The sequence below is a fragment of the Netta rufina genome (genome assembly GCF_964035555.1).
Source record: "Netta rufina genome assembly, chromosome: 3".
Classification (NCBI taxonomy): Eukaryota; Metazoa; Chordata; class Aves; order Anseriformes; family Anatidae; genus Netta; species Netta rufina.
This window is the reverse complement of record NC_140125.1, coordinates 21,453,783-21,481,445: the sequence shown is the minus strand read 5'-3', so window position 1 is coordinate 21,481,445 and position 27,663 is coordinate 21,453,783. Positions and strand designations below refer to the sequence as shown.

Below are 27,663 nucleotides of genomic sequence, written 5' to 3'. Positions count from 1 at the left end.
ATGCCTGTTCTTGCATATTACTTTTTATGCTTCTACTGCTTGTGGTGCATTTGTTAGCACCTCTCATGTCCTTGGGTCTTTACTTTCCCCATCGATATGTTAATGTACTCCTCCTATTTTGCATTTGAATTTGCTCTGTCTATAACAAAGTCTGAAGATAGAGAATAAAAAATCAGAATTGGCAACTGCAGGATGAATATCATCTTTAAAAATGCCAATGACAACATTTAGAAGCTCTGTGCTGAAAAGGCTATACTGTTTTGTTTTGGGTTATATGTATTACTTAATCTTTCATTCTTTTGTTTCATCCTGGATTATAGGCAAGTTAATATCAGTCTTATTGGGTTCACTTTTTGCATCTGTTCTTATATTGTCGCTTATACAAAATCGCTTTCTCTCTTTTAGGTTTTTATTTTTCTCCATCCAGTGTCACTGGCTGTCTGCCATGCCTGTGCCATGTAGCCGGTTCAGTGAGTCAGGTTTGTGATACGCTAACTGGCCAATGTATTTGCCAAGATGCCTCTGTAACAGGACAGACATGTGAACATTGCAAAGAACATTATTTTGGATTTGACTCTGTCACAGGGAGGTGAGTGTTTTCTTTTTTACAATTCAGTTATATCATACTTTACATTTTTCTCATGGTACCTCTTTCTGAGTGACAATAAAATGGTGCTCTACTTATAGTAAGCCTTCTTTGAATTTATGTACACTCTGAGATTTACATGTTGTACGTTATACGTTTACTCTGTGCTTGCTTGTGAAGTAAAAAGTTTTGCCACAGATTTCAGTAGAAACAAAATGAAAGCTAATACTATCTAATGTATTAGAAACTGGTAATTTTTTCATTACAATTCTGCGGTGTCCTCTGTAATGTGTCATTTTCTATGGTGTTAATCATTTACTCTTAAAATACAGGTTTTGGATTATATATAGGAAATGTAATCTGCCATTCTAATAAGCAGAATGCTTATGAAAAAATCCAGGGAGACATTTTCATGGAAAAATAAAGTAAAAAATTTACAGATATCCCCGTCTTTACAAATTTTTCAGCAGCAGTAGAAATATAGCACCTCTACTCTTAAAAATCTGTTTTTCTGAAGGTGTGCGTGTTTTTCAGGACTTAGTTATGTGCCACAGGGTGAATTGTTTATCTAATGTAACCTGGGGCCTTTACGTACAGTGAAATTATATGGATATATTCTCTGGAATGTAAGGGGTGTAAAATATATCTGTAGGTAGTGCATTGTAATTCCAACTATTGCTCTATCTTTCTCTTCCAGTGTCGTCTTTCTTGCTTAATCCCCACAATCTCAATTTTCTTTTAAATATTGTCCAGAAAGATTGCACAACTGTAATGCTATCATATTTTTATGCAGACTGATGGTGGTAATGTGTTTTCTTATGCTTAACATGTTTGCCCTTAAAAAAACAAAATTCCACAAAAAAAGACTTAAAATGTACCATGTTCTTTCCCTTGTGCTCCTTTCCCCCAGCTACTGTGGGTAGACATGCTTTTAGGCAGTGATTATCAGTCTTGTCTGGCATATACTTGACATTATTCTGCAGATTTTTCACTTTCACTTTTATGTTACTGTCACTCATTAGGAGATTTTTAAAATTATTTTTTACTGTTGTGGGTCACAGAGGCTTCCGCTAATGGCCATAAAGTAATCTGTAGAATAAGGACTTCCTATTTTCACTTCCTGCCATTTCTAATGGTAAAGGATATAATCTGTGCAATATTAAATTTCCCTTTTAAATATGTTTTCCTTATTATTACTGATCTTTTTTTTTTTTTTTAGTTACTTGGAGTAGATTTTATTTCTTATTTTTAGTATGTGAGCGAAAGGTTTCAATGTGGAAGAAATAGCTCTCCTGAACTAGATATTGGCCCCCAATTACTTGCATTTTGAGTTGCATTCTGAAATTCAAAATCTAGAAATATCTAGATCCAGTGTAGCTCATCTTGTAAAGACAGAAGTTTTTACAGTTCTGGAATTTGAATCAGAGTTGTTTTAATGCCTTAATACTTCTTAATCCTCATGACAGTATTGAAGACTGTTCCAGTAGTACATTAACATGATTAACTTGTGTTGCATACACTTGGCTTCCTTTTGGTTAGCATCTACTCGGTCAGTGTACCTCTATTCTTCAGGCAGAAACATTTATCTACTGAAAATGGTAATCCGAGTCTCTATTAGTCTATCTTAATCCATTTCTTTAACTGTTATTATCTTCTTAAAAAAGAGCAATATGCTTTTTCTTTCTTTGTGAAGTTACGAAGCAATTTAAACCATCCTGGCTCTTAGTGTCTTTTAAGGATTCTACAGTAACAGAATAAAAAGGGTATGAGTTATCTGTAGTGGCAAAGACATATCTGTCTTAGCACAATAGCAGAAAAGAAGCAGAAGTGGTGATACACAGAAACTGTGAGTCTTTAAAATTCTATGAGCCTTAGAAGAAATCAACACACATATACATTCCTCTGTGATGTTCTTAAGATAAAACAGGAACTCCATATTTTTTAATGCATTTCAGCTTATGAAGCAGGAAAATTTCCTTGGCAATCAGGGAATTAGAGATTCTGGGTGTTTGCAGTGGTCTGAACAGATCTGTAATGATTATGGGCATTGTTACACATTTGAAATTACTTATCTCTGTATTGTTTACTATAATGAACAGGTCAATGAACATCACAAATTGTTTATCTATCTATATATATATCTTGACAGATTACTGTTTATGAAATCCATTTAGCAAGTGAAGTTTTCCCATAAGGATGAAAAATGAAGATTTTAAACAGATTGCTGGAGAGGCTCTAACTGCACCTAGAGAGTCAATGTAATAAAGGTTTCTCTATATTAATATTACAAAAACCATTTATCCTCACAAAATCAATATTGCAATTCATCTTGGCCCGACATTTCTCTATCCATGTTTTAAAGTCCGTTTTCTTTGATTATATGTAATTCTCATTTAATAAATCTCAAATATATTTGACTCAGAGTATCCTGATGAAGTAGCATTTAACAAGAACGCTGAAAATATTCCTTACATGATTAAAAGTTTAAAAGAATTAATTTTTCTCTTTTTAATTGAATGACTCCTTAACCATGAACTGTGAATGAAAACAAAGCCAGTTCTACCATTCTGCTGTTAGAGAAAACAATGTATGTGGCATCTTGACCCTAAAAATAAATGTGGGCAACCCTATGGAACTGGATATGATGACGTGCTTGCTGTTTACAGGATCAGGACCCTAATTCAGTACAGGTGGAGAAAGGGAGCCTACACTTTAGAAGAAAATACAACTATTTCAAGTGAAAAGAAGCAGCCCCACCCTATCAGGCAGTGGAAAGTATTACTGTGAATGTAGGTGTATGCGAGTTTGATTGTCTCATGTGAATGATAATGAAAACTGGGATACTCAGGGGGCCCTGATTTGTGCAGCAATATACAGGAGAGTAGAAAGAAAAGCTTGTGCTTGTCTCATACTGTTTATATACTGAGACTATTTTGTTACTCCCCATCTATATGCAATAAATATCATATAATCAAATTATGAAATAATAAAATATTTCATCGCTGAGCAAATAATTGTGCCTTCTTTCTTTCTATAACTAATCCATTTTTTTAAGTTATGGCATTTAAATAGTCTAAACAAAACCTCTATTTGAAGGGGGATTTGGATGCACTGTCTACAGATGAAAAGACTTAATACAGTTTGAAAAAATTGTCCTTTTCTCTTGACTATAAAAGAGCACAAACTACAGTACAGTGGTTTCCAAGAGAAAATGTATTTTATTTATTCCCAAAGGGATATTAGTCCATAAAACAAATTTGCAGCTTATTTTGCAGCTTTAGCTTTTATCAGCCTTTTTAAGGGTGTTGAATGATTACCCAGGAGATCACACAGCACAAGCTGCTGTGGAGTAAAGGAACTCTAATACAGATAGCTCTGTGATGGGTAGAAAATATATGTGAAGAGTTTTCTTAAACTTGTTTAAAAATCTGTCACATTTAATGTCTATTTCACTGATTATTGACCTGAATTTTCGTGTCCTAATGTGAAAACAGTTTCCACCACCCCTTCCATTTTCCTTTGTCGTTAAAAGCCAACACCTAAACGGTAACTGAACTCACTTTTATTTCTGCCTCCATACAGATAGGAAGAGATAGGCCAAAGTGACAGTGATAACTGGAAAAAAAAAGTGAAGTAAATTGTGTAAAGGCACCTCCACCTACTTCCTCAGATCTGGTGAAATTGGTCAAGGGGAGATAAGCAGAAAATAAACAAACAATTCTAATCTAGTCTTAGAGCTAGCAGAGCAGAGGGGAAGTGGCAGGGCTACCTCTCCCTCAGATTCTTCCACGGTCTTTCTGCTGTTTCATCATCTTGGGACCTGGTGCCTGGAGTAATATAAGAATCCCTCTAGGCTAATATTGTTTAGGCTTGAAAATGGGACTCAATTTTGCAGCTTAGGACAAGGGGAGTGATGTGCAGATTTTCTAGCATGTTTTAGCTGCACTGTACAGTCCAAAATTTCTCCCAGTTCTTGATTTTTCAAAACTCTTTTAAATTATACTCTAAAGTTCAATGTTTTATTTGCCATTGTTGACTTTTTCTGCTACAACAAATAATAGTAGTCTGTGGATATTATAAAAGTAGTTGCAGTAAAGAAAAAAATGCTTTGCTTAACTTCTGAGATTTTGCAAGTCTTTGAATATTTGCATAATCTGTCATTGGTATCCCTGCTTTAAATGAGTGTCAGTGGGGAAATAATATAGCAAGTGAAAAACAAGTTGATTGAGAGAGGTTCCACATGCAAAAAACAAAGCATAAATTAGTGATGAAAGTGTTGTACTGATGCCACAGAGATTTACAGAATTGAAATGTGGCATTTTTATGAACTGATGCTTATATATATATAATATATATATATTTAATTTAACAAATACCTTAATTTAAACATCTAGTGTAAGTATCCTTTTAAGTTAATTCCATTTTGTCTATCAGGCAGCAAAGGAAATGTGCTTTCTGTTATAATAAGTTTTGCTTATCTTTGCATTTTTTACTATTTTGATCTGATATTTTTTTCTCCACTCTTGTCTTCGTATTCTTTCTGCTTTATCTGCAGTGGTTTATTTTTGCAACTTCAAGTTGCCTCTGTTATAATAAATTATTAACTAATTTTCATTTTCAACAAAAGACTAGTTTACTTTAAATTAGAAAGTTGCCTATTTTGTGCAGAAACCTGTGAAACTGGTAGCACATGTAACCCTGAACTCTAGTTGTGCAAAAAAAGGTTCATGGGTAAGCATTGCAAGACTGAGTACATAATGTGGTTATTACCAAACATCATTATGCATTTGATGTGTGGATCAATGTATTTAATAGATCTTTAATTTTGAGCAGTTTTCGTATAAATCAGAACATTATTCTGGCATTGAGGTTTTAATTTTTATAATGGGCACCTTTTTTAAAGTTACTTTTTTATCAGGCTAATGAATTTTCTGCTGTGTTTCAGCCTATTTCACTGTTTATGATTTTTAAATTGTGTTACACAAGAATCTTTTAAACAAAATCCTACTGTGCTTAACTGAAGTGCTAATGTGTTGTGATCACTTCCTTGATTTGTTTTTGTTTATAGATGTCAGCACTGTAATTGTCATCCTGCAGGAGCCATTAGTGCAACTTGTCATCTTGTTACTGGACAGTGTGTTTGTAAACAGTTTGTAACTGGCTTGAAATGTGACAACTGTGCTCCTGATGCTAGTAATTTGGATGTCCACAACCTATTTGGCTGCAGTAAAAGTAAGTGGATGTTAGGTCTTAAAAAACATGTATTTCAAATTAATGTTTCATTATCGATTTTGTGAGCATTAAAATAGTTTATTTATATTATTAAAATAGTATATTTCTTGCCCTTAGTTTAGGTATTTTTCATGATTGTGAAAAACAATCATTTTTTCATTATTGTTTTTCATGATTAGGTGTTCTTAGGAGTGTTTTCTATTGTGATGTAAAGACTGCTTAGTATTATACACACAGCTTACACTTACCAGTCTAGCCCACTTGAGAAGTAATGGCCCATAAGTCCCTTGCACTTCCTACCACTTTCCTTGCAATGGCAAAAGTATAGTCCACCTTTTAGTCACATTAATAGAATAGTACTTTTACAGCTTACAGCTTAGCCCCCTGTCTTGCCATTGACAGGAGGCAGAAGTCTTGCCTTCTGGTCAGAAAATCACAAGATTTGTGATTAATTCAAAATCTGCTCCTCAGTGCAACATTACTATGCCTGTCTCCTCATGGAGTTGTTTTTTGTTGTTGTTGTTGTCGTTGTCCCGCCAGTTTGGAAAAATATGTGATGTGGAGCATCATAAACTGGGATGTGCGAGTCTGAGCTAATGCTGTGTTGATGGCCACACCCTGAGTTGTACTGAGTCATGTTGCAATGGAACACCTGCACTTCCACCTTTGCAGGAAGTCTGGATGTGAAGTGATGGCAAGACTTTGTTGTAACTGGTCAAAACTGAATGTTCTGATTTGCTCACTGGTCCACTGTCTCTATACTGGCAGGGATTTTAAAGAAGGAGAGGAAAGGTGTATTTAATAAGAAGATTCATATTTTAAGTTGTCTTCAACTCTGTGTTTGGAAAAAAGCTTTGAGGGCATCATACCATGGAGTGCCAAACTCTGTGGATAGGACCTGAGCTAATTGTGAAAAAGTTGTGCTGTGTCTCTGTGGTACGCTCTACTGCCGTATGCAGTTAACAGCCCAGTCTTAAAAGTCTCATAACCAGTTAATGAGGTACTCTGCAGATGCTAATTGGTCATTTCTGTTAGCAGACCTAATTGATAATGGCCTGACCAGACGTATAGTGAGAGTTAGCTCATGTAGCCATGTGTAATGCAACAACAAGTTTAGATGTTCCCAAGTAATCTCTGCAGCGTGTTTCTGGATCCTCTTTCAACAAAATACATCTCTGTATTTTGCACAGGCATCTAGGCATGATATATCATTGTGATATGCACATACTGTGGACTTGCAAGTAGAGATGTATATGCACAAAGAATTTGTTTACAAGGACCCTTTGATTCTTGTTTGTATTTGGATTGTAAATCCCTTTGAATTCTGATTAATATATATAGCAGAATGCATAATACTATAAATGGGATAGAACAACGGTAATGTTTCAGAGGTGATTGTTCTCAAAGTTTGGAATTGTTTAAGATACAATTTTGTATTGTTCTTCCCTTTACTCTTCTGTAGAACATATAGTGTCTGTTCACTGTACAGATAGTTGATTGGTTGTTGTTTCTTTTAAAAATGTAGGATGTTTCAACTGAATGTATAATAATAATAATATATATCACTTTTATGATGCTGTTCATCTTCAAAGTGCTTTACAAACATAAACCAACCTACTTATTTATGTTGGGATATACATTGGATAAAGGTCAATGGCAATTCAACTATAAAATTGATTAATAATAACATGACATAGATAAATAATATCATAGATTTTAGTTAGAAAAAATACATCGTCAGTATTCTAAATGACATGCGGAGTCCTCTTCTGGACATAAGTGATATAGCAATTGCTGTCTTTTGATTATTCATACCAAAATACTTGTTGCATGGATAAAGAACTTTGACTTGCTTTGATATTTGTGATTATTTTCATAGCAATACAGTATTTTTTTATACACATCTTTACTTGTCTTTCCTTTTAATAGCAAATGTAAGCTGCTATCACTATGCAACTAATATTTTTTAATGTAGAGACCTATTTTCAGTTTTTCTGCTCAACAATATCTTAGACACACCATAAACAATTCTGAAATACAATACTTTGCTTACACATCTAAAATGTAAAACAGCAAATATGGGAGCAATATGTGATAGTGAGAGACTACTCACCGGAAAATAAAGGTTATGCCAGTAAGTTTGATTGCTCTGGTATTTTATGCATGTATTATATGGAGGGAAACCTTCCAAAAATGTCAGGGATTTAGGATTCTTAAACTTGACTGCTGTAGACTCTTTAACATATATTCACTTCATAACTCAGCTGAACTCAAAAACTTTAGACTGGCAGCAAAACAACGTATGCTTTCTAATTGGGGATGAAGGTTGTGTCCTGTTCAATGCAATGGATTCTAGAAATATTTTCTGCTATTTCTTGGCTGAGATACTGCAGAAGGAAAAGGGTTTTTCATTATCGTACTCTAAGTAAAGAGCTTCGACTCATATTTTATATATATGTTTAAAAACCCATATGTAATGACACCCGCTGATGTTGGCGTAATTCTCTACATCTATCACTTGTGTGAATTGAGGTCCTCGTGTCATTTCGTGTAACTTCACTCTTTGCTTCTTTTCTCCTGTTAGTTTGACTGAACAGATTTTGATAATTATCTTTTGGTGATTTGTGTACATTAAGCAAATATCCACACAACAGAGATGATGATCATTTGTAAATAGAAGGAGAATGACAATCATTTATAAATAGAAGGAGAAAAAAATAATGAAAATCTATATGCTTCTAATGTTTCTATTTCTAGGGAGAAAGGGATGGTTTTGTATCTAGTACATGGTAGCTTGCTCCATGTATTGATTTCTGTACTTCCCCCCAATATTCTGGGCAAAATGTTGTCCTGTAGATCCCTTGTTTTTCCCTCCCTTGGCAAAGAGGGTAGGGAAATAGCACAGTCTGACTTTGAGTCAACCTATAGCAATTACTAGCTGCCAAAGGAGACCAGAGTTGTTCAGTACTAATGCATAGTATAGGGAAGGTACGAGAGTAATGCTGTCACATATAACACAGCGAGTGGGGATCTCATAGCAGGATACGGACTCATGCTCTGAGTTAAATAACATAAATGTATTTATGTGCACATAAATGTATGGATATATAGGTGTCTATGAATATATATATTTTTTTCTGAGTGATAGCCACATCTTATAAAGAACCATGATCATACATTCGAATTATAAAAGGGACATGGAAGAAACTTTGACCATCTTTCTAATAGTGTGAGACTTTTGGCCAGAGAACTTCAGGCTTGTTTATGTCTTTACAGATAGTAGTGCAATTAAGTAACATTTTTTCTGAAGTTAATGGAGGTGATAGCAGAGTAATATTTTGGTAAATAAGAATTTCGAGCCTATTTCTTAAAATGTTAAGATGCCTCGCTCTCATTGATTTATAATTTCATTGGAAACAAATAGAAGTAAATTGCCTAAATAAAATAATTGCCTTCACAATCTGCCCCTGTGTTTTATGTCAGTTAATTAGATAGGCATATTGTAACACTTCAGTAAAATGTGTAGTTAGTTAGACTTTTCATTTCTGTTCTATTAGAGGAAGTTTATGCCAGGCCTATGCTAAAATTGAATGAATCCTCTGAAAAAAAATAAAAAATTATAATTGAACTATAGACTCCAGTAATGTGACCAGATAAATATGTTCCCTTTTTATAGTAGTCTTGAAATATGTTTGGCTAAAAAAAAAAAAAAAAGAAAAAGAAAAAAAGGCAGAAAAAAGTGTTTTTGGAAAATTGTGGTGTATTTGCTTTAATTTTGGGGAGCAGGAATTAAGGGCAGGAATTAATTTGTCATTTGTTTTAATGTGTACATTTGTTTGATGTACTTGGATAACAAGCTTTCTTGGAGAGTGTTTGGATGGATCAGTTCCATTTATGAATGTCTTGCCTGGGTGATTGTATGTTTACATACAGCTTTTCTTTGAAGAAAAAATACCTTTTTATGCTTTTATTTATTTGTGTAATTATTGATTACATTCATTATTAAATACTCTGGTGTTTTTTTTTTTTTTTTTTTAATATATGTGTTTTAGCTCCATTACAGCAACCACCTCCTACAGGAGAAGTTCTCAATTCCTCTGTTATCAGTCTTTCATGGAATTCTCCAGACTCTCCAAATTCTAACCGGCTTACATATCTACTGTATAGAGATGAGACTGAAATTTATGCAGTAGAAGACTATTACCCCTATAGTAAGTATTTATAAGATGACATCAAAGTTTTTGTGTATGTGCAAATGTGTATATATTTGTATAATTTTCTTAATTATTTCTGCCTCCTGTCATTATCATCCTTTGTGATTTTTAATACTTTAACTTCCTTTAGTGTTATTAATGTTTCTTGAAAGAAATTAACACCCTGGACAAAAATCAGTAAAGTGAATCATACAAAATGGCTGATAATTTTTTACTTTTGAATCTAAAACACCTTACTAAAAGCATTCCCTGTGAAAATACACAGGCTACAAAATCTAAGAGAGGCACTGCTAAAATCCTGGATAAAGAATTGGGGTGAATGGAATAGACCATAAAGTGCTTTTACTCTTTTTTTTTTTTTTTTTTTTTTTTTTTTTTTTTTAAATCCTCCTGGTTTTAAACTGTTAACAGATTAGGAAAGCTTTTTATGGTCTAACTTTTAGCACCTTTTGTTAAGCTATCAGTGTAGTTCCTGGTTTGCCTTTTGCAGCACCACTTTCTTGATGTTGAGGCTTGCAAAGGGATCCTCAGAAGGCAGTCCTCAAGGATTTTGCACTCTGTCCTAGATGGAAAGGCTGTTTTGTGCTAATATTGATCCTCTTATCAAAGAAAAGAAGATTTGGATTCTGATTTTACATATATACTGTACACAAGTGTTTTTTAAAAGGATAGGTATGGTTTAATACCCCTAAACTTAGATTTCCCTTCTAGCAGCTTCTTTGCTGTATATTCATACCAAAAGAGCTTCAGTATTTTTCAGAAGTTAAGACTTTCTAATTGTTGGTATGTACCCTGCAGTATGTGTGGGAGAAAGACTTATACAGTGAAATAAGGTTCATAAGGTTTATCTATTTTTTTTTTTTTTTAATGTTCTGGTGCATTCTGCTTTGTTACAATTGATTACTGCATGTAATCAATTGGCTTATGCTTGAATGGGATACTCTGCAGTATGTACTGTGAAGGAAGGTATGCAATCCATGCATGGGATTAACTGACTGAGAGGAGAAAAAGAAAAATTATAATAATAGAAAAAAAAAGAAAATAAAAAGTAAAACAAATAGAAAATATGCCAATCCCTTATTTGCTTTAAAAGTCTAAATTTAGTAAAAAAATACTGTTATTTCAAAAGTGACACTATTATATATTTTCTTGTCTTAAATTTGTGCTCTGTAATGTAATAAACTCAGAGTGCATTATTAAGGATGTTATTTCATGACTCCACTTACATACTTTATAGAGTGAAAAAATCTGAATATCATTATCTGGATAATGAAACTGTTTCTACTTAATAAAATGTTTCTACTTAATAAAACGTTCAATTTCTGAAAACAGATTTGGTTTACAAAGGCATTTTTGACATTTTCTGGCAAAGAACCTAATTACTTTCTAAAAATTAAATTCTAAAAATTTAATTAATTTCTAATTAATGATGTGAAATCATCTGCTGGCCTTTGAATGCCAAAAATACTTTGTTAATGCTATCAGAACTTTGTTTTATTTTAAGAAAAATTAGTTTATTACTTTTTTTCTCAGTATATCATGGAATTTAGAATGTTTATGATATATCCTGTGAATGCAACAGGATAATGAATGTTACTTTATAACTAAATGAGAGTTTTATAGAAACACTGAACCTTCCAAGGAAAAAATAAGAATAATCCTCTAAATTGTACTGGAGATCTGGCTGATACTATTGTAAAATGCCTAATTAAAACACTGTTTTGCTAACTGCTCTCAGAAACCAGAGGCTCAGTAGATACCAGTCTGTCTTAAGGCTAAAATGAAATACTTGCTCTAAAATGTGGGGGGAAAAGAGTACTTAAGATTCTAACTCCAAATCACACAGGTTCTAGCTTTATTTTTATTTTTTATTTTTTTATTTTTATTTTTTAATTTGTTTATTTTTATCTAGCCTATATTCCTATCAAAATAAAACTTACCACCTAGTTATCAATTGTTCATCAGCATTGAAAAAACTTGCTGAATTCAATCCAGTGTCTTGTAATGCACACAGATATTGCAAAAGCCACTACTGCTGCTGGCAGAGCCATTTTGGAACCTTGCCTAAAGTACTAGGGTTTAAAAGAGTAGAAGATGAGAGTACCCAGTCCCTTTACTGCTGAACTCCATTGACAAGTTTGTGATCATGTGTGTAGTTAATGTGCTTTAAGCAATTACTGGGGCTGCTGCTGCTTTTGTACTACAATACCAAAGACTGAATATCTAGCAATACAGATTATTCTGTGGTGGTCTTTATGTTGTACTTAGGGCTGTCTTGCTTGTGCAGATGTACGGAGAGGACTGAGATCTGGCCTCTCCTTTTGCTTTGAAGAAGTTTTCAGAGTATCCATGCTGTAGCATATAATATACTGTTCACTGTTTCTTAAACCAAAACTATGTATGACATCAGTTGTATATAAATTCATATTGTGCCATGGCTGGTCATAGGCTAAGATGCCTAGCTGCTTCTAGGATATACCTGAGAGGTATTTGTGGTCATGGCTGCTAAAAAGCTATCTAACATAATGGAAAGTGAGAGGTGAGGAAGGTAAATACAGGCTTCAGACCTTTTTAATAAGTATTTGCACTTCTGTTTCATTCTTCATCCAAGATCAAGTGCTTTACAAATGAACTATTAAGCACTGTTTTAGAAGTGAGGACATGAAAGCATAGAAAGGTCAAATATGTGGTCTTATTCTATGAAATAAATGAAAAAAGAGGTGTAAAATTTCATGGATTTTTTTCTATATCAGCTCCACTAATACTGATGCTGATTTACATTTGAAATCATTATTTCCAAGCAAAGGATGAATAATAAGATAATTGTACTAATCTTGTTCATGATGAAAGCAGGAACTAGGAGGAATTCAGTGGAAAATCTGTTTCTCTGGTGTTGGCAATGTACATTGGGAGATTTAAAAAAAAAAAAAAAAATTGAGAAGTTACGATGATCATGATGATCTCAAGAAGAGTGTGCAAACGTGCATAAATATCTTACATATTGAGCTTGTTGGAAGGACCTTAAGTATACAAAATAAGATTTTTTAAAAATGTGTTAGACTGATAAAATTTTCTTCTCACCTGTTTGTTTTAGGTATTCAGACCTTCATTGATAGCACCTTATCTCCATATACCTTCTATTCCTACTACATCCAAGCCAGCAACATTCATGGTTCTACTAGAAGTGCCTCAGTGACATACAGAACAAAGTCTGGGACACCTACAGGAAACTTGAACTTAACTCCAGTCTTTCCTGTTAGTCACCACTCTGTTTTGCTTTACTGGACAGCCCCATCAAATGACTCTGGGCCCATAGAGAAATACATTTTGATGTGTACTGGCTTGGTTGATCTTCAGCCTTGTGGCCAGTATGAAGGCTTAAAAACTTCAGCAATTATTTGGAATCTCATGCCATTTACCAAGTATGTTTTTTCTGTGCAAGCTTGTACTTCTGGAGGTTGCTTAAAGGGCCAGCCAGTGACAGTAATTACTGCACAAGCTCCTCCAGAAGGGCTACTCCCACCGGTTATAAAAACCATCAGCTCTACAGAACTGTCTGTGGAATGGTCACCACCTGTGAAACCAAATGGTAGGACATATATTTATTTTCACAAGTCAAAAATTTTGCAAAGAAAAATCAGTATTTTTCTCTAATTTGATTAGAATATCCTTAGCTGTGGGACATAAACTGAGAATAAAGTAAGGAATCATCTGAATTTGCCTGACACCACTAAATGTAGTCTTGGAGTCTGTTTTGTTGTTTTGGAGTCTAGAACACCGATGTGCTGGGTTCAGGATTTAGCCCTTAGATTCAGGATTTAGCCCTTAGTGGCATCTGCTGCATCAGAAAAAGCACGTTTATAATTAAACATTTACAGTAAAATTAATTTTTTCCTAATTTGCCAAATAGGCTAGTTCAGACAGATGTGTAATATTGCTGCATAAAGCATAAACAAGCAGGCAATAGTTATGAAAAGAATCTAAAAATTAACAGAGAAATCTGTTTTTAAAACCATTTGTCATGTGTTGTAACTAATTCTATTACCAGTGTAACTTTGTTAGGGATTATGCTATTGCCAAGAGTTGCTGGTCTAACTTGCCTAATAATATTTTAGGTTTTTGAATCTGAGAACACAGCTGTTGTAGGATACTTTTGTGATGCCACGAATTTTACTGGTAAACACTTTATCTCTTGATATACATGCCATTGAGCTTTGTGATCTTGCACTTACAAACACTAATATTTGTGCATTCTAAACCAAGCCTGTTTATCTCTTCACAAAATGAGCCTATTTCTCCGTTCCCAAAATGAGCAGGTGTGTATTGGGGGCTTAGCATTCTCTATGAACATTTTTGCTAGCTTTTACCAGGTGAGACAGGAAGAATGCCTTTAAGTTTTTAGAAATGCCATTCCTATAAGACAGGTCATGAAAATGTCTGTCAATACTTGTGCATCAATATGTAGCATATATTGCTCGTGGTTTCCTTCATAGCAATTACCTGTGTGTAATGCCAGTACAACAGGAAGTTTTAAGCAATCCTCTTAAATTTCATTTCTGCTTAGATTTCCTGGAGTTTGCAAATGACAAACGAGAAGTTTTTAGAAGTTTATCTTTAGAAGTTTTTTCTCCTAAGCTGCCTCTGTTTCCGTGCATGATTACAGCCCCAAATATATATGTTATATGGTAATTAACTTTATCTCCTTTCTTCAATATCTCATCTCCTTTATTTTGGAAATCTCTAGGCAGCACTCTTGTGCTCTGTTTGTGGAGCTAAACCATTTCCGTGATCATTCCTAGGTCATGTATCTCTTCATACTGCAATGGTGAAGCCATTTTTTCCAAAGTGCTGAGACCTTTCCGTGTGTGTAATAGGTTTACTCTGATGGAAAACCCTCTTTCTCTCACACACAGATCTATGTATCTACACGCTATCCTGTAGTTGTTTCTGAACTATTAGCGTTTAATTCTCACTCAAAAAAAAAAAAAAAGTCCCCTATTCATTGTGTAAAAATAAATAAATAAATAAACTTGAAAATGTCCCTTTAGTTCAGGTATTTGTTATCAAATCCCAAAATTGTATGGAGGTGAAAATAAACAGTGTAATGCAAGAAATGGCAAAACGAGTATTTGGTTGATAACTACACAGGTTATAAAACTTCTTATGCTATATTTTCTATGATGTTGACAGATCAGTTGTTATGATTTTAAATGTAATGTTATTTTGGTGTTAGTAATTTAGTAGTATTCCAGAAATAGCTTAAATGCAATATATATATATATATATTTTTTTTTTTCCTCTCCCTCTAGGTATAATTATAAGATATGAACTTTACATGAGAAAATCATTTGAGAACTTTCTTACTCCTGAAATTCGTGTTTTCCAAAGCAGTGGATGGCTCAGCCCTCAACCAGTTCTGGAGTCTGCTAATGAAAATGCTTTGGCTCCACCACAGACCAGTACCACAGTCACTGATCTTGAGCCATTCACAAAATATGAATTTTATGTGCTAGCAGTAAACATGGCAGGTAGTACATCTTCAGATTGGATATCAGGACGAACAGCAGAGGCTGGTAAATAGTGGTTTAAATTTGTTCATTGAAAACTAAAGGATAAAATAAATTAGAATATATTCTTAAAGTGTTGTTGTTAAGATGTGTTCAGTAGTCATTCAAATAGGGAAAAATTCTTGGTTTTTACTAAATAAAACAAAAGTAATTTTATCTCATAACCTAGCATGTTCAGTCAAAATATTTTCTTCAACATAATATCATATTGCTAAAGAAAACAGATCTGTCACTTAAAAATTTTAAGATTACAAAATGTAAAATCTATCAAGAAGTGTTTGAACTCTCTACTGTTTTCCCAGTTTTTAGTTATGTGCCCTTTAAAGGGAGAAAAAATAAATAAATAAAATTGGTTTAATCACAAATATATATGAGTTGGTATGAGTAGGAATGTTGTTCAAGAAGGTATAGGAAAGAGGTTCAAGTGAGTTCTCCTGAAATGAGGCTTTGATAAGAAGCCTCATTTAAGAAAGGTGGTGGGTTTTTCATTTTTATTTATTTCCAGAACTCAAAATGGTCACTTTTGTTTTTAGAAGTATAGCATTTGAAACTTTTCATATGGTTTGATACAGGCCAGCTATCATAATACGAACCATTTCTTTTTGAGAAATTTTAAGAATCAAATCACAACAACTCTTATGACCTCACTGATCAAATTTTCAAAAAAGCGTTCCATTTGACATATTATTCTGAAATAACAGGTACTTATTTCAATGCTTACACCAGAAGAGTATGTTTTTTAGTCTGATACAGCCTCTGTTCTGCAATTAAACATTTCAGTTACATCACTGATGCTATTGTTTGCCAAAAGCTTGAAAGTTTTTTAGGCCTGAGCCTAAAAAACTACTGGCTAAAATAATTCCCTTTTCAAAATGAGTCTTTGTGCTTATCTGTTCTTAAATACTGTATGTTATAAAAGTGTTAAATTGTATTTGGAAAGAGGTCCATTAGTGTGGTTGTACGTAATAGAAGTGCTGTGAGTTGGTATCCTATTATTACAGAGTAATCAGGTGGGGATTTAACTGTGGTGCAAACAATCCTTTTACAGATTTAGCTATGGAAGACAAGGGAACGGTTTTGTTAGAAGTGAGAGACATGTTAATTTCAAACTGGCCTAGCAAACAAAATTGCTTTTAAGATGCTGAAGTATTGAACACTTTTTGCTTTTATCAGTTTTTTTCCCAGGTTGCATGAAGTTTTTCTTCAAGAGTTTTTCATTTGTATGTATTTTCTACCTGCTGCAGAGTTAAAGGCTTTATTGTCAATTAGGATTTCTTTTAAGACATGGGCAGAGTTTTGTTCTGCATTCATGGACAGAGTAGAAAACAAGAGAATGATGTACTTTTTATGCACTATCAAAATAACGAGCAAATTCCAGTTAGGCTTGAAAACATAGTTAAAAAAGAATCGAATTGGAAAAGACTGCCTGAAATGGTGTTTCACAAATACTGTGTGAAATGTGGCATTATAATTTGTGTAATTTTATAAATGTTTTTATATTAATTTGATTTCAGCCCCAGTATTCATGCCAGCTCCTTCAGTATTCCCACTTTCACCATATTCCCTCAATGTGTCGTGGGAAAAACCTGAAGATAATTTATCAAGAGGAGAAGTGATAGGATACAGCATCAGTTTGATGACTGAACAAAGGTTCTTGCCACCATTTTCCCAGGTAGTATTTTTATGATAAATTTTTCCTAAATTGCAATAGGAAAACTGATAAAGTCCGATGTCCTTCTTGATGTTTGTGAATTATTTGACTGATTTTCTGTATATCTCCTGATGTAAGTTTTTCACTCATCACTTCATCTTGACTGTTCTGTAATGTTTATACATTACTTTAAATCTAAAAGTTTTATTCCTGAGATGACTTGTTTTCAGTTGTGGGTAAGATTCAAAATAAGGAAGAATCAGATTGGTCAACAACATTTTAAATTGCCTTGATCTTTGCATGGTCTGATTCTATATTATTGTTATGTTTGCTGATATGCTTAAAGTCATGGTGTCTGGAGGAATTTATACCTACATTAAAAAGATAATTGTCTGGACTCCTGGATAATGGACAAGTCTTTGGATTGGGGAAACCTAAAACAGCAGAAAAAATACTTTATAATATCTAAATGTGATTTTTAAATACAGTTGTAATTTTAGAATGGCTGGGTTTGGCAAACAAATACCATGGTTTTTGGAATATATAATAATACAGAATAATAATATAATAATGGAGTAATACCGTATTTGTTACTATTACATGGTAGTAATAGTAATCTAAAACCTTAAGAATGGGCAAAAATACACCGACATATATAATGAGGGTGTAGGAGTGGATCTGGTGCTCTGATGCTATATTTCTCACTTCACTATTGAATTTTGGTTTTCAGGCCACAGATGGGCCTCAACTTGTTTGTCTATATAATGGGAATAACACTAATTACCTACCTCCTAACACTAATTACCTACCTCCTGTAGCTGTTGTAACAATATATATTCAGTCTTAAGCGGCAATACCGGATGTTCTCTGGATACTCAGTACCCTGAGCTGGTGGAAGGGGATGGGGAGCAGGATGTGGCCCTCACTATCCACGAAGAAATGGTTGGCGACCTGATACGGCACTTGGATGTGCACAAGTCGATGGGGCTGGATGGGATCCACCCAAGGGTACTGAGGGAACTGGCAGAGGAGCTGGCCAAGCCACTATCCATCATTTATCAGCAGTCCTGGCTATCAGGGGAGGTCCCAGTTGACTGGTGGCTAGCAAATGTGGCGCCCATCTACAAGAAGGGCCGGAGGGCAGACCCGGGAAACTACAGGCCTGTCAGTTTGACCTCAGTGCCAGGGAAGCTCATGGAGCAGATCCTCCTGAGAGTCATCACGCAGCACTTGCAGGGGAAGCAGGCGATCAGGCCCAGTCAGCATGGGTTTATGAAAGGCAGATCCTGCTTGACGAACCTGATCTCCTTCTATGACAAAGTGACGCGCTGGGTGGACGAGGGAAAGGCTGTGGATGTGGTCTACCTTGACTTCAGCAAGGCTTTTGACACCGTCTCCCACAGCATTCTCCTCAAGAAACTGGCTGCTCTTGACTTGGACTGGCGCACGCTTCGTCGGGTTAGAAACTGGCTGGATAGCCAGGCCCAAAGAGTCGTGGTGAATGGAGCCAAGTCCAGTTGGAGGCCAGTCACTAGTGGCGTCCTCCAGGGCTCGGTGCTGGGGCCGGTCCTCTTTAATATCTTCATCGATGATCTGGACGAGGGCATCGAGTGCACCCTCAGTAAGTTCGCAGATGACACCAAGTTAGGTGCGTGTGTCGATCTGCTTGAGGGTAGGAAAGCTCTGCAGGAGGATCTGGATAGGCTGCACCGATGGGCTGAGGTCAACTGCATGAAGTTTAACAAGGCCAAGTGCCGGGTCCTCCACCTGGGGCGCAATAACCCCAAGCAGAGCTACAGGCTGGGAGAGGAATGGTTGGAGAGCTGCCAGGCAGAGAAGGACCTGGGAGTGATGGTGGATAGTGGGCTGAATATGAGCCAGCAGTGTGCTCAGGTGGCCAAGAAGGCCAACAGCATCCTGGCTTGTATCAGGAACAGTGTGACCAGCAGGGCTAGGGAGGTGATCGTCCCCCTGTACTCAGCTCTGGTGAGGCCGCACCTCGAGTACTGTGTTCAGTTTTGGGCCCCTCACTACAAGAAGGACATGGAGGTGCTTGAGCGGGTGCAGAGAAGGGCGACGAAGCTGGTGAGGGGCCTGGAGAACAAGTCCTACGAGGAGCAGCTGAGGGAGCTGGGCTTGTTCAGCCTGGAGAAGAGGAGGCTCAGGGGTGACCTTATCGCTCTGTATGGGTACCTCAAGGGAGGCTGTAGCGAGGTGGGGGTTGGCCTGTTCTCCCACGTGCCTGGTGACAGGACGAGGGGGAATGGGCTTAAGTTGAGCCAGGGGAGTTTTAGGTTAGATGTTAGGAAGAACTTCTTCACTGAAAGGGTTGTGAGGCATTGGAACAGGCTGCCCAGGGAAGTGGTGGAGTCACCATCCCTGGAAGTCTTCAAAAGACGTTTAGATGTAGAGCTTAGGGAAATGGTTTAGTGGGGACTGTTAGCGTTAGGTTGGAGGTTGGACTCGATGATCTTGAGGTCTCTTCCAACCTAGAAATTCTGTGATTTTGTGATTCTGTGATTCTGTGATATTTGTGAATTGTTCTGGTCACAGGCTTGTAAGATTTTTCATTTAAATAACCATCTGATAAAGAAGTTATAGAAAAGATAACATCTTCCCCTCTAACTGATAGCTTGAAATAACATTAACATGAAACAAATTCAAATGTCTGTAGGTGTTAGTTATTCCCATTCCTTCTAATGCCTCCTAATCACGTCATTCATTCAGTGGTGATCAGATTTCACCACTTAATAGTGTCATCCTTGTCATCTGGGTTGTAGCTGCACAGTTAGTAGTGATAACTGCACCACCACACAGTTTTACGAGGCAATAACTTTGTTTCCTCATTTATCCACTCAGGAACAGGCTTATTACCTCATAAAACAGTGTGATGGGAAGTATTATCATTTAAATCCTAGCTTGCTGAGATTCTCCAAAATAATCCTCTCCCTCAAGTGGTCCTTGCAAGCTTTTCCACATCTAAATGAAGGAATCTGCAAATTCAGAGACAAGTTTCTTATTAGTGAATATGTCACTGATTAATAGGAAGGAAAATATTATTAACAAACTTTTATATTCCAATGTGTTTGCTTTGCAGGTTTTGCATATAGCTGAGGCTTACGAGCTTTCCTATGTAGCAACAGGGTTAAAACCGTACAGGACATACAACTTTACTATTACTCTCTGCAATCAAATTGGTTGTATTACCAGTGATCCAGGAATGGGGCAAACCTTGGCAGCTGGTAAGGAAACAATCTGTATTAAAGTGCAAAGCTAATACACAGTTTACTAATGAATGCCATTAAGATGATCATAGTTTGATGCACAGTGACAGGGGTAGGTGTTCTATTAATACAATGTGACTTGCTTAATTATTATTTGTTTACCTTGACAGATTAAAAACAAAACATTTTCAGCGAACATTTAAGTTACATTATTACATTATGGCAACAGGATGCATGTTCTGCTCTCTCAGTTGCAAGTTATGGATGTCTCTATATATTTGTTCACATTTATTTAAGCTGTAACTGTACATAAGTGTTGCTGAGCCCATTCCTTCATTTATGATGCTAAGTTGTTCATTTATTGTTCATTTTTATAGTGTGTGTCACATTTACATAACAGAGCATGCAAAGTGTAAGTACTATGTAATGCCTTGCTTAACCCCCGAAGGGAGAGTTGCACGGTTTTTATGCATGACTAACATAGGTAAATAGTATATTTGTGTGTCTAAATTGGAGGTGAGATCCATGCTTTGCATCTGTTCTCTTGACAATGCTTATTTAACTCCTGAGATTTAAGATATTTTGTAGATATGTATGCTTAAACTTCCCTAAGAAAATGGTAATTAAGAAGATGCATAGTTGTGTCTGTACACCTTAATAAATTTTCACTTTGAGCTAATTTCAACCACATATCAAGGATTTCAAAGATACTAACTTTCTACAAATTTAGAATAAAATAAGCATTGATATAGAACAGGGATGGAAGAAGCCTGCATTTACTTTGAAGAAAAGACTGGTATGAAATCACTTCTTAGACATCCAAGGATCAAGAGGGTTTTGAGACAGAAATTGTTATGAAAATCAGCTTCATGAGTCTTTTCATGCAATGAAGTAGTTAGTATTGATCTTTACTACTATGAGCTCAAAATGCGTAGTATGTGACATACCTGCAGACTACTTAATGTTGTGGTTTTCTTTTGTATAGCCATTTAAAACAGATTCATTACTTTCACAATATTAGCATTTTCAGTTAGTAATTAGTATTGTTGTCATATGGATGTTGTGATGATGATTTTGAAATTACCTCTCTTATGTAATTTGGTCTCCCATAGGAAAAAAAAATCTGAAAATTTCTCATGTGCAGAATGTTTTCATTTGCTCCCTGGGCTGTGTTTGAGTTGCCTGAATTCCACCAAAGCTCTTCTGCATAATCAGTGAAGAAATATAGGAGCTTCCAGATAGGGAATAAGAAGTTACCCAGAGCCAGTAAATAGCTAGGTTTATATACATGAACTGAAGTGGAATTTAAGCTATTGAGATAACACCTCTAGTATGCCCTGTGTTCTTGATCCATTTATTTAATTGCCTTTCCTTTTGTTCTCAAGAGGAGATACCTCTTGACATGTTCCTTGATTCACAATTTTTCTTTGTGTTTTTGTGGGTGAAGATCGCTCTGTCTCTCTTCTCTCTTCCTGAATTGCTGGTGCCAAAATTTGTTTCTTCATACTGCAGCCTCATAAAGTTTCAAGCTGGCCATCTACAGAGTCTTGTACTTGTATGAGTATGACTTTATCCATTGCACACAGCCATGCAAGGAACAGAGTTCCAGTCTGTGCTGATAATCATGGAAACAAATGTGACCTAAATGGCACACCTTATTACTACAAACAATCCAACTTTGCATTTATACATTTGTTAAGAGAATCAGAAACAATAGCTTAGTTATGCTTGACAGCTTGTTTATGACTACCTACTCCCTGGTTGTGTTAATGTTTAGAGACCTACCACATCAAAGAAGACAGGAGAATACAGAATAGAATAACAAACACATCCTAAATTATTAGCTATTTTGCAGTGTAGTCTTTTCTTGCTTACCTTTGTAGGCCTTGAAAGCAGAGTCTTGTAGTGGGTTCCTTTTGTCTTTTTAAAGCATGTTAAAGGAATGTCTTAAATTTTATCAAATTAAAGAGTAAAACACTTAAATTATACATGTCATTTTATCTTTCATCATTTGCGTTTTTCATTTCTGGAGAAAATTAGTTAATAATCTTCAGGTTTTGTGTGCATGTTCCATTTTGGGAAGCATAGTGAAACTGTGTTTTCACAGAAAATTTAAAAGAGACACTACTTACGTGATGACTGTAGATCAAAGCATGTTCAGACTTGGAACAAAGTTAGGAGAAGCCAGTCCCATCATTTGTAAAAATAGATGACCAAATCTTGGTCCATTAAAATCCTTTTGTGTCACTAAATGGTGCAAAATGAAATTAAAATTGCCTTTCTAGGACTGTTGAGGAGCTCTGTTTCGTGAAGGAATGTCTCCCTGGCACAGAGACAGTCTCCCTGGCTGTGCGCCACTCCCCCTCCATGCCCTGGCACGGGGAGCTTTTGGAGGAAGTCTTGATTGAAATGTGCTCCAGCATAATGGTCCCCTCGCACCTTAACAATCCAGGAACTTTGAATTGTATTCCAAGTTGGGCTAGAGGTTTTATTAAATTATACTAATTTTTCTCTGATGGTTGAGGAGGAGAATGGAAAACCATCTTTGACCCTTCCATGTGTGGAGTATTCTGATTTATCATATGGAGCATTTATAATACTGGGTGCCTTGATGGCTGTAATTTTGACATGTCCAGATGAGGTATATTAGCACGGGGCTTGCTTTTAGAACTGCCATTGCCTAGAAGTTTCAAGTACTTAAGCTTTGTTCATATCCATTAGGTTAATTTGAAGACTAGCTATGCAAAAAGCCTTCAAAATCTTCTTTTTCTCTGGCACCATGCTTTTTATATGGCATAGCACAGGATAAAAATGATGGCAGAAACAATGGCATTAAATCGTTACTTTTGCTCAGCATTTTTGTTTCTAGAGGTTTTGAGAGAGGACGTAGAAGACAAAAGAGTCTTCTGCAGTCTGGAGTAGAATGTAGGGCTAAGACTGAAGAGAGCAGAAGCATCAGCAAAAGTATGCTGATTTTTCAGTGAAAAGTCTTTTTGAGTAAAATTGGTTATGTTTGATTCTGGATTATTTTAGCAAGAACCTTCTAATCTGGTTCAATATAGGTGTCTGTACCAGGTATATCTCATGAGTAGCTTTGCAGGAGGAGGATGAAAGTAACCTAATATCAGCCATACGTCCCTGTGTCTGTCAGACTGACAAAAAATCTCCTCACCAATATGTGCACACACGGTATTTGTAAAAGATGGTAAAAGATGACATTTGAATCTGAAGAGTGTGAGGAGAGGGAGAGAATAAGCAAACAAAATAGAATTCATAAGAAACAAATTATTTTATAATAAAGCTGAGTGGAAGATGTCACAAATGCATATGAAATCAGGAAAAGGAATGGAAATGAAGTGTGATGAATAAAAGAACTTGCATGGGTATGCCTGATTCATGACAAGCTCCCAAGATGGTAAAGAGTGTTGGAAGGTCAGTGTTGCATGGTAGTGCAGTATTCAGATGAAAGATCAAAGCAAGTATGTCAAGATAATGGAAGAAAATAATTAACCTGTCCTTGTTACTCGAAGAGAGGGTGACTGGACAGAAAGAGAACCTCTTTTTGGTATGTTTAAGTATGAATACACAAATAGTTGGCTTTTAAATCATACTTGTATTTTCTTGATCAGTCTTTTAAGTGTTAAATTAAGAGGATTCAAATTCCACAGTTCTTGTGTTATTTTAAATACTCTTTATGTACTGCAGCATTTTGCAGATACTATTCAAAGCCTTAGCTGATGGATAAGAAAGAGGTTATTTCTAATACTTTGTTGGTAAATTTGGAATCTTATTTGAGCTTCATTTTTGTATTTGCTGTCAAGTCAAACTACGTACATATAACTGAAATCAGTACTAGACTGCAATTATACATTTTTCATCTTAACACCTAGAGACAAATTTTACTTTGTTCTTTTCACCAAGTTCTTAGTTCATATTCCTGTTTATTTTTGAGAATGGCATTCAGCCTGTTCTTATCAGGTCCTAGGGTATTCTTTTATTTTCAAAAGCACTTTTTGCTCTCTGCTTTTATCTCATGTAAGATTCTGAGCTGGTACCTTGAAATCAATAGAACTTCACCAGCTAGTACTAGTAGAAGACCTGGTTGCTTAAAAATGATTTTTTTGACAATGTGTTTGTGTTAAGTTATTAATTACATGCATTAGATTTTGCAGCATCTACCAACATATATTTTCTAAATTTTTCAGTCAGGCAGAGGAACACTTTTTTATTCCCACCAATTTATGCTGTTTCAACAGGATGGAATTAGCCATGTGATTGCTTGGACTAGTAGAATTGCTTATCCTACCCTTCTCAGTATCAGTCAAAGTGTGCCTTAAACAATCTATACAGCTATGTTTCATTAACCACTGTGTGACTGAGCTTATTTCTTGTAATTAAGTTCGTCTTTCCTTTGCCCTTCTTCAGTCTTCAGTTGTGTTTTTTTTTTTTTTTAACTTCCTTTTAAAAGCTTTTTTTTTTTTTTTTTTTTTTTTTAAGAGACACCAAAGTATGGCTTTGTGATTGCTACCAGTTACCCCAGCACATTGTATTAGTGATCCTTTGCTTTTGATGGCAATTACAGGGTTCAGAAGCTAATTTGTAGAAGATATTCTTCCAGCACCAGCTGCATCTGGCTTCTTGGCAGACTTCTCAAGCAGTTGTATTGGTGTCTTTGGAGTTGCCTCTCCAAAAAACCTTTGGGTTTGCTGGGGTAATGATGCTGATGGGCTTTCTGGGCTGTCTTACACTCCTTGATGTCATTTTCTTTTTGATTACCCTTTAATTTGAGTAATTTGTCCATTTTTTCCTTTCATGAATAAGGTCCAGAGCAAGCCCTTTTCAAAAGCCTCAACCCATTTGACATGGCAATACAGCATTTGTTTATGCCTGTCACAGACTGTTTTTCTACAAAATGCTATGCCTCAATTTTAAAATCACAAATACCCATTAAACAGGTAATTAGTAATGTATATTTTCCTTTGTTGCAGAACAGGAATATGAGGGCCATTTGCTGCTGGCCTGAAAACACAGATTGTTTTGCATGCATGTACATAAGTCTCGTCATTGTGACTAGGACCCAAAGTGATTAAACAAGCAGTCTTAATATGTTAATTTATAATTTTAATTACAACAATCTTGTATATATAGTCATTAGTGAATACTAATATAAATATTTTTCTACCTTTTTATTCATAATGCATAAACCAATCATCCAGTTACTTCTCGGCAGTTGCCTGTTTCCGTTTCATAATACAATCTTTGTTCTTAGTTATGAATGCATTTTGTTCATTCCTGTCTTGAATAATCCCTCATTAAGCTAGTCACTTTCTGCTCCATGCTAAAAAGGAAAAATTATCATGCAAATGTGGCATGCCATATTAAAAAGCACATTACCAAACACTTTTGTTGCTGTCCTTCAATTAGTTTCCCTTCTTTGAATTTAATTTCATTTGTTGTTAAACTACTGACTTGATGTATGGACTCATGAATTTGAAGCTGCTGCCAAGAATGTAGCAGGAAAGAAAAAAATCAAAGCCTCTTCAGAAAGCTGCAGAGGCAAAGCTGAAATGAATTTGCTTCACCTTTGACAAGAACACTTGAACAGCATTGGAATCTTCTGATGATTCAACTTGGCTAATTATCCAATTATTTATTTCAAGAATAAAGGCACTGTTTTACAATTAGAAAAGTGTAAAGTAATCTGAGAAATTTGGTAATAACAGATGACTTAGGTAACTTCTGAGATAAACGGTATATGCTCAAAATTGTCTTGCCAAGTGTTCAAGCTGCAGTTAAATTGTTCTTCAAGTTTCAGGAAAATAGCAGGGACTGGAAAGTTATTTGTTTCTTCTCTCCTACTAAACACACATTATGCTTCATAAATAGCTTAGTTTGTTCTTTTCCCTCTGTGTTGAATTTGCGAGGTTTCTAAGCTATGTTTAAGTTGTACTTCTCTTGATTAAAAGCTTTTGGTTCAAAGCAATACTTTTTAATTGCCTAATGATATAAGTCAGTTCTTAGGAAAGAACCGTGCATTTAGGAGTTCATTTGCAATATAACTGAAAAATTCATTGCATGGCAGTAAAACAATTTACTGTTAATTACAAGGAGAAGAATTTGCTGTACCATGCTCACAGATTGCCATGAATCATGCAGCACTCCTAGAGATTTATAACAGATGTGTAAGTGGGATGAATTAGCAGGGTTTAATAACAGAGACACAAATCATGCAGACTTCAAGGAGCTTTAATTGATATACTAGAATGTGACGGGCATGAATCACTCAGCCATTCAACAGCACTGTAACATATGGTCAGCTCAATATGCTGCATCTTAAATCGGTTGGTGAGTCGTTGGTTGTCCCATATGGTGGAAGCAATATATTTTTCATGATTTTTAAAAAATATTGTGTATTACATCTATTTTTAAAGAAATATGAGTGTAGCATATTTGTGTTATTAAACTTTCTTCTGAATCCCATTAGGGGTGGGTTTTTTTCACTTCTTTTCTTTCTTTCTTTCTTTCTTTCTTTCTTTCTTTCTTTCTTTCTTTCTTTCTTTCTTTCTTTCTTTCTTTCTTTCTTTCTTTCTTTCTTTCTTTCTTTATTTCTTTCATGTGTGAAGAGTTCCAAGATAGACTCAAAGACTCTAATTACTTTTCTAATAAAATAAAATATTGTCAGGATACATATGGATTATTTCTTAACTCCTTTACTATTGAAATGACCGGTGCTGTTCTGAAGTGTGTGTGGGGGAAAAAAAGTCATTCCAGAAATGCTACGGCAATCTCAGGGTCCTCTGAACTTGTAGAAAAAATAAAATGGATGACCACTAGCTAGGTATTTAATTTTATTTACAAAGAAATCTCCAAGATGAAAAAAACAGACTTTCTTTGGTTTTGCCCTCAAATTTGCTTACTGTTTTAATTTGTATGTATGCATTTTGAATTCAAATGAACAATAATTAAAAATTGCATACTTTTTGTTGCCATTACCTTTCTGAGCTGTTCAGAATAGACGATTGAAGACTTCTGCAGAAAGGTACACAAATATCTACCTACAGTATTCTGAGTAGTACTTATTCAAACACATGTAAGCCTGTTAAATTTATCCACATGGTAAATACATTATTTCTGGGACGAGAATCTGGCAGAGTATGGAAAAGCTTTAGCAGTTGTATTAGTAAACCTG

General features: G+C 35.3%; 1 protein-coding gene across 1 annotated transcript in view; it reads left to right on the top strand.

Moving 5' to 3' along the window:
• The window catches only part of USH2A (usherin), a gene marked incomplete at its 3' end in the record, with an annotated part of 393,893 nt that overhangs the window by 76,744 nt on the left and 289,486 nt on the right, over window positions 1-27,663 (top strand). The window contains exons 13-19 of the mRNA XM_084283630.1: window positions 406-589; window positions 5,655-5,818; window positions 9,871-10,029; window positions 13,127-13,621; window positions 15,342-15,605; window positions 17,114-17,271; window positions 20,348-20,492. Coding sequence (XP_084139756.1) covers window positions 406-589; window positions 5,655-5,818; window positions 9,871-10,029; window positions 13,127-13,621; window positions 15,342-15,605; window positions 17,114-17,271; window positions 20,348-20,492 — 1,569 coding nt within the window. The remainder of the gene's footprint in view (window positions 1-405; window positions 590-5,654; window positions 5,819-9,870; window positions 10,030-13,126; window positions 13,622-15,341; window positions 15,606-17,113; window positions 17,272-20,347; window positions 20,493-27,663) is intronic.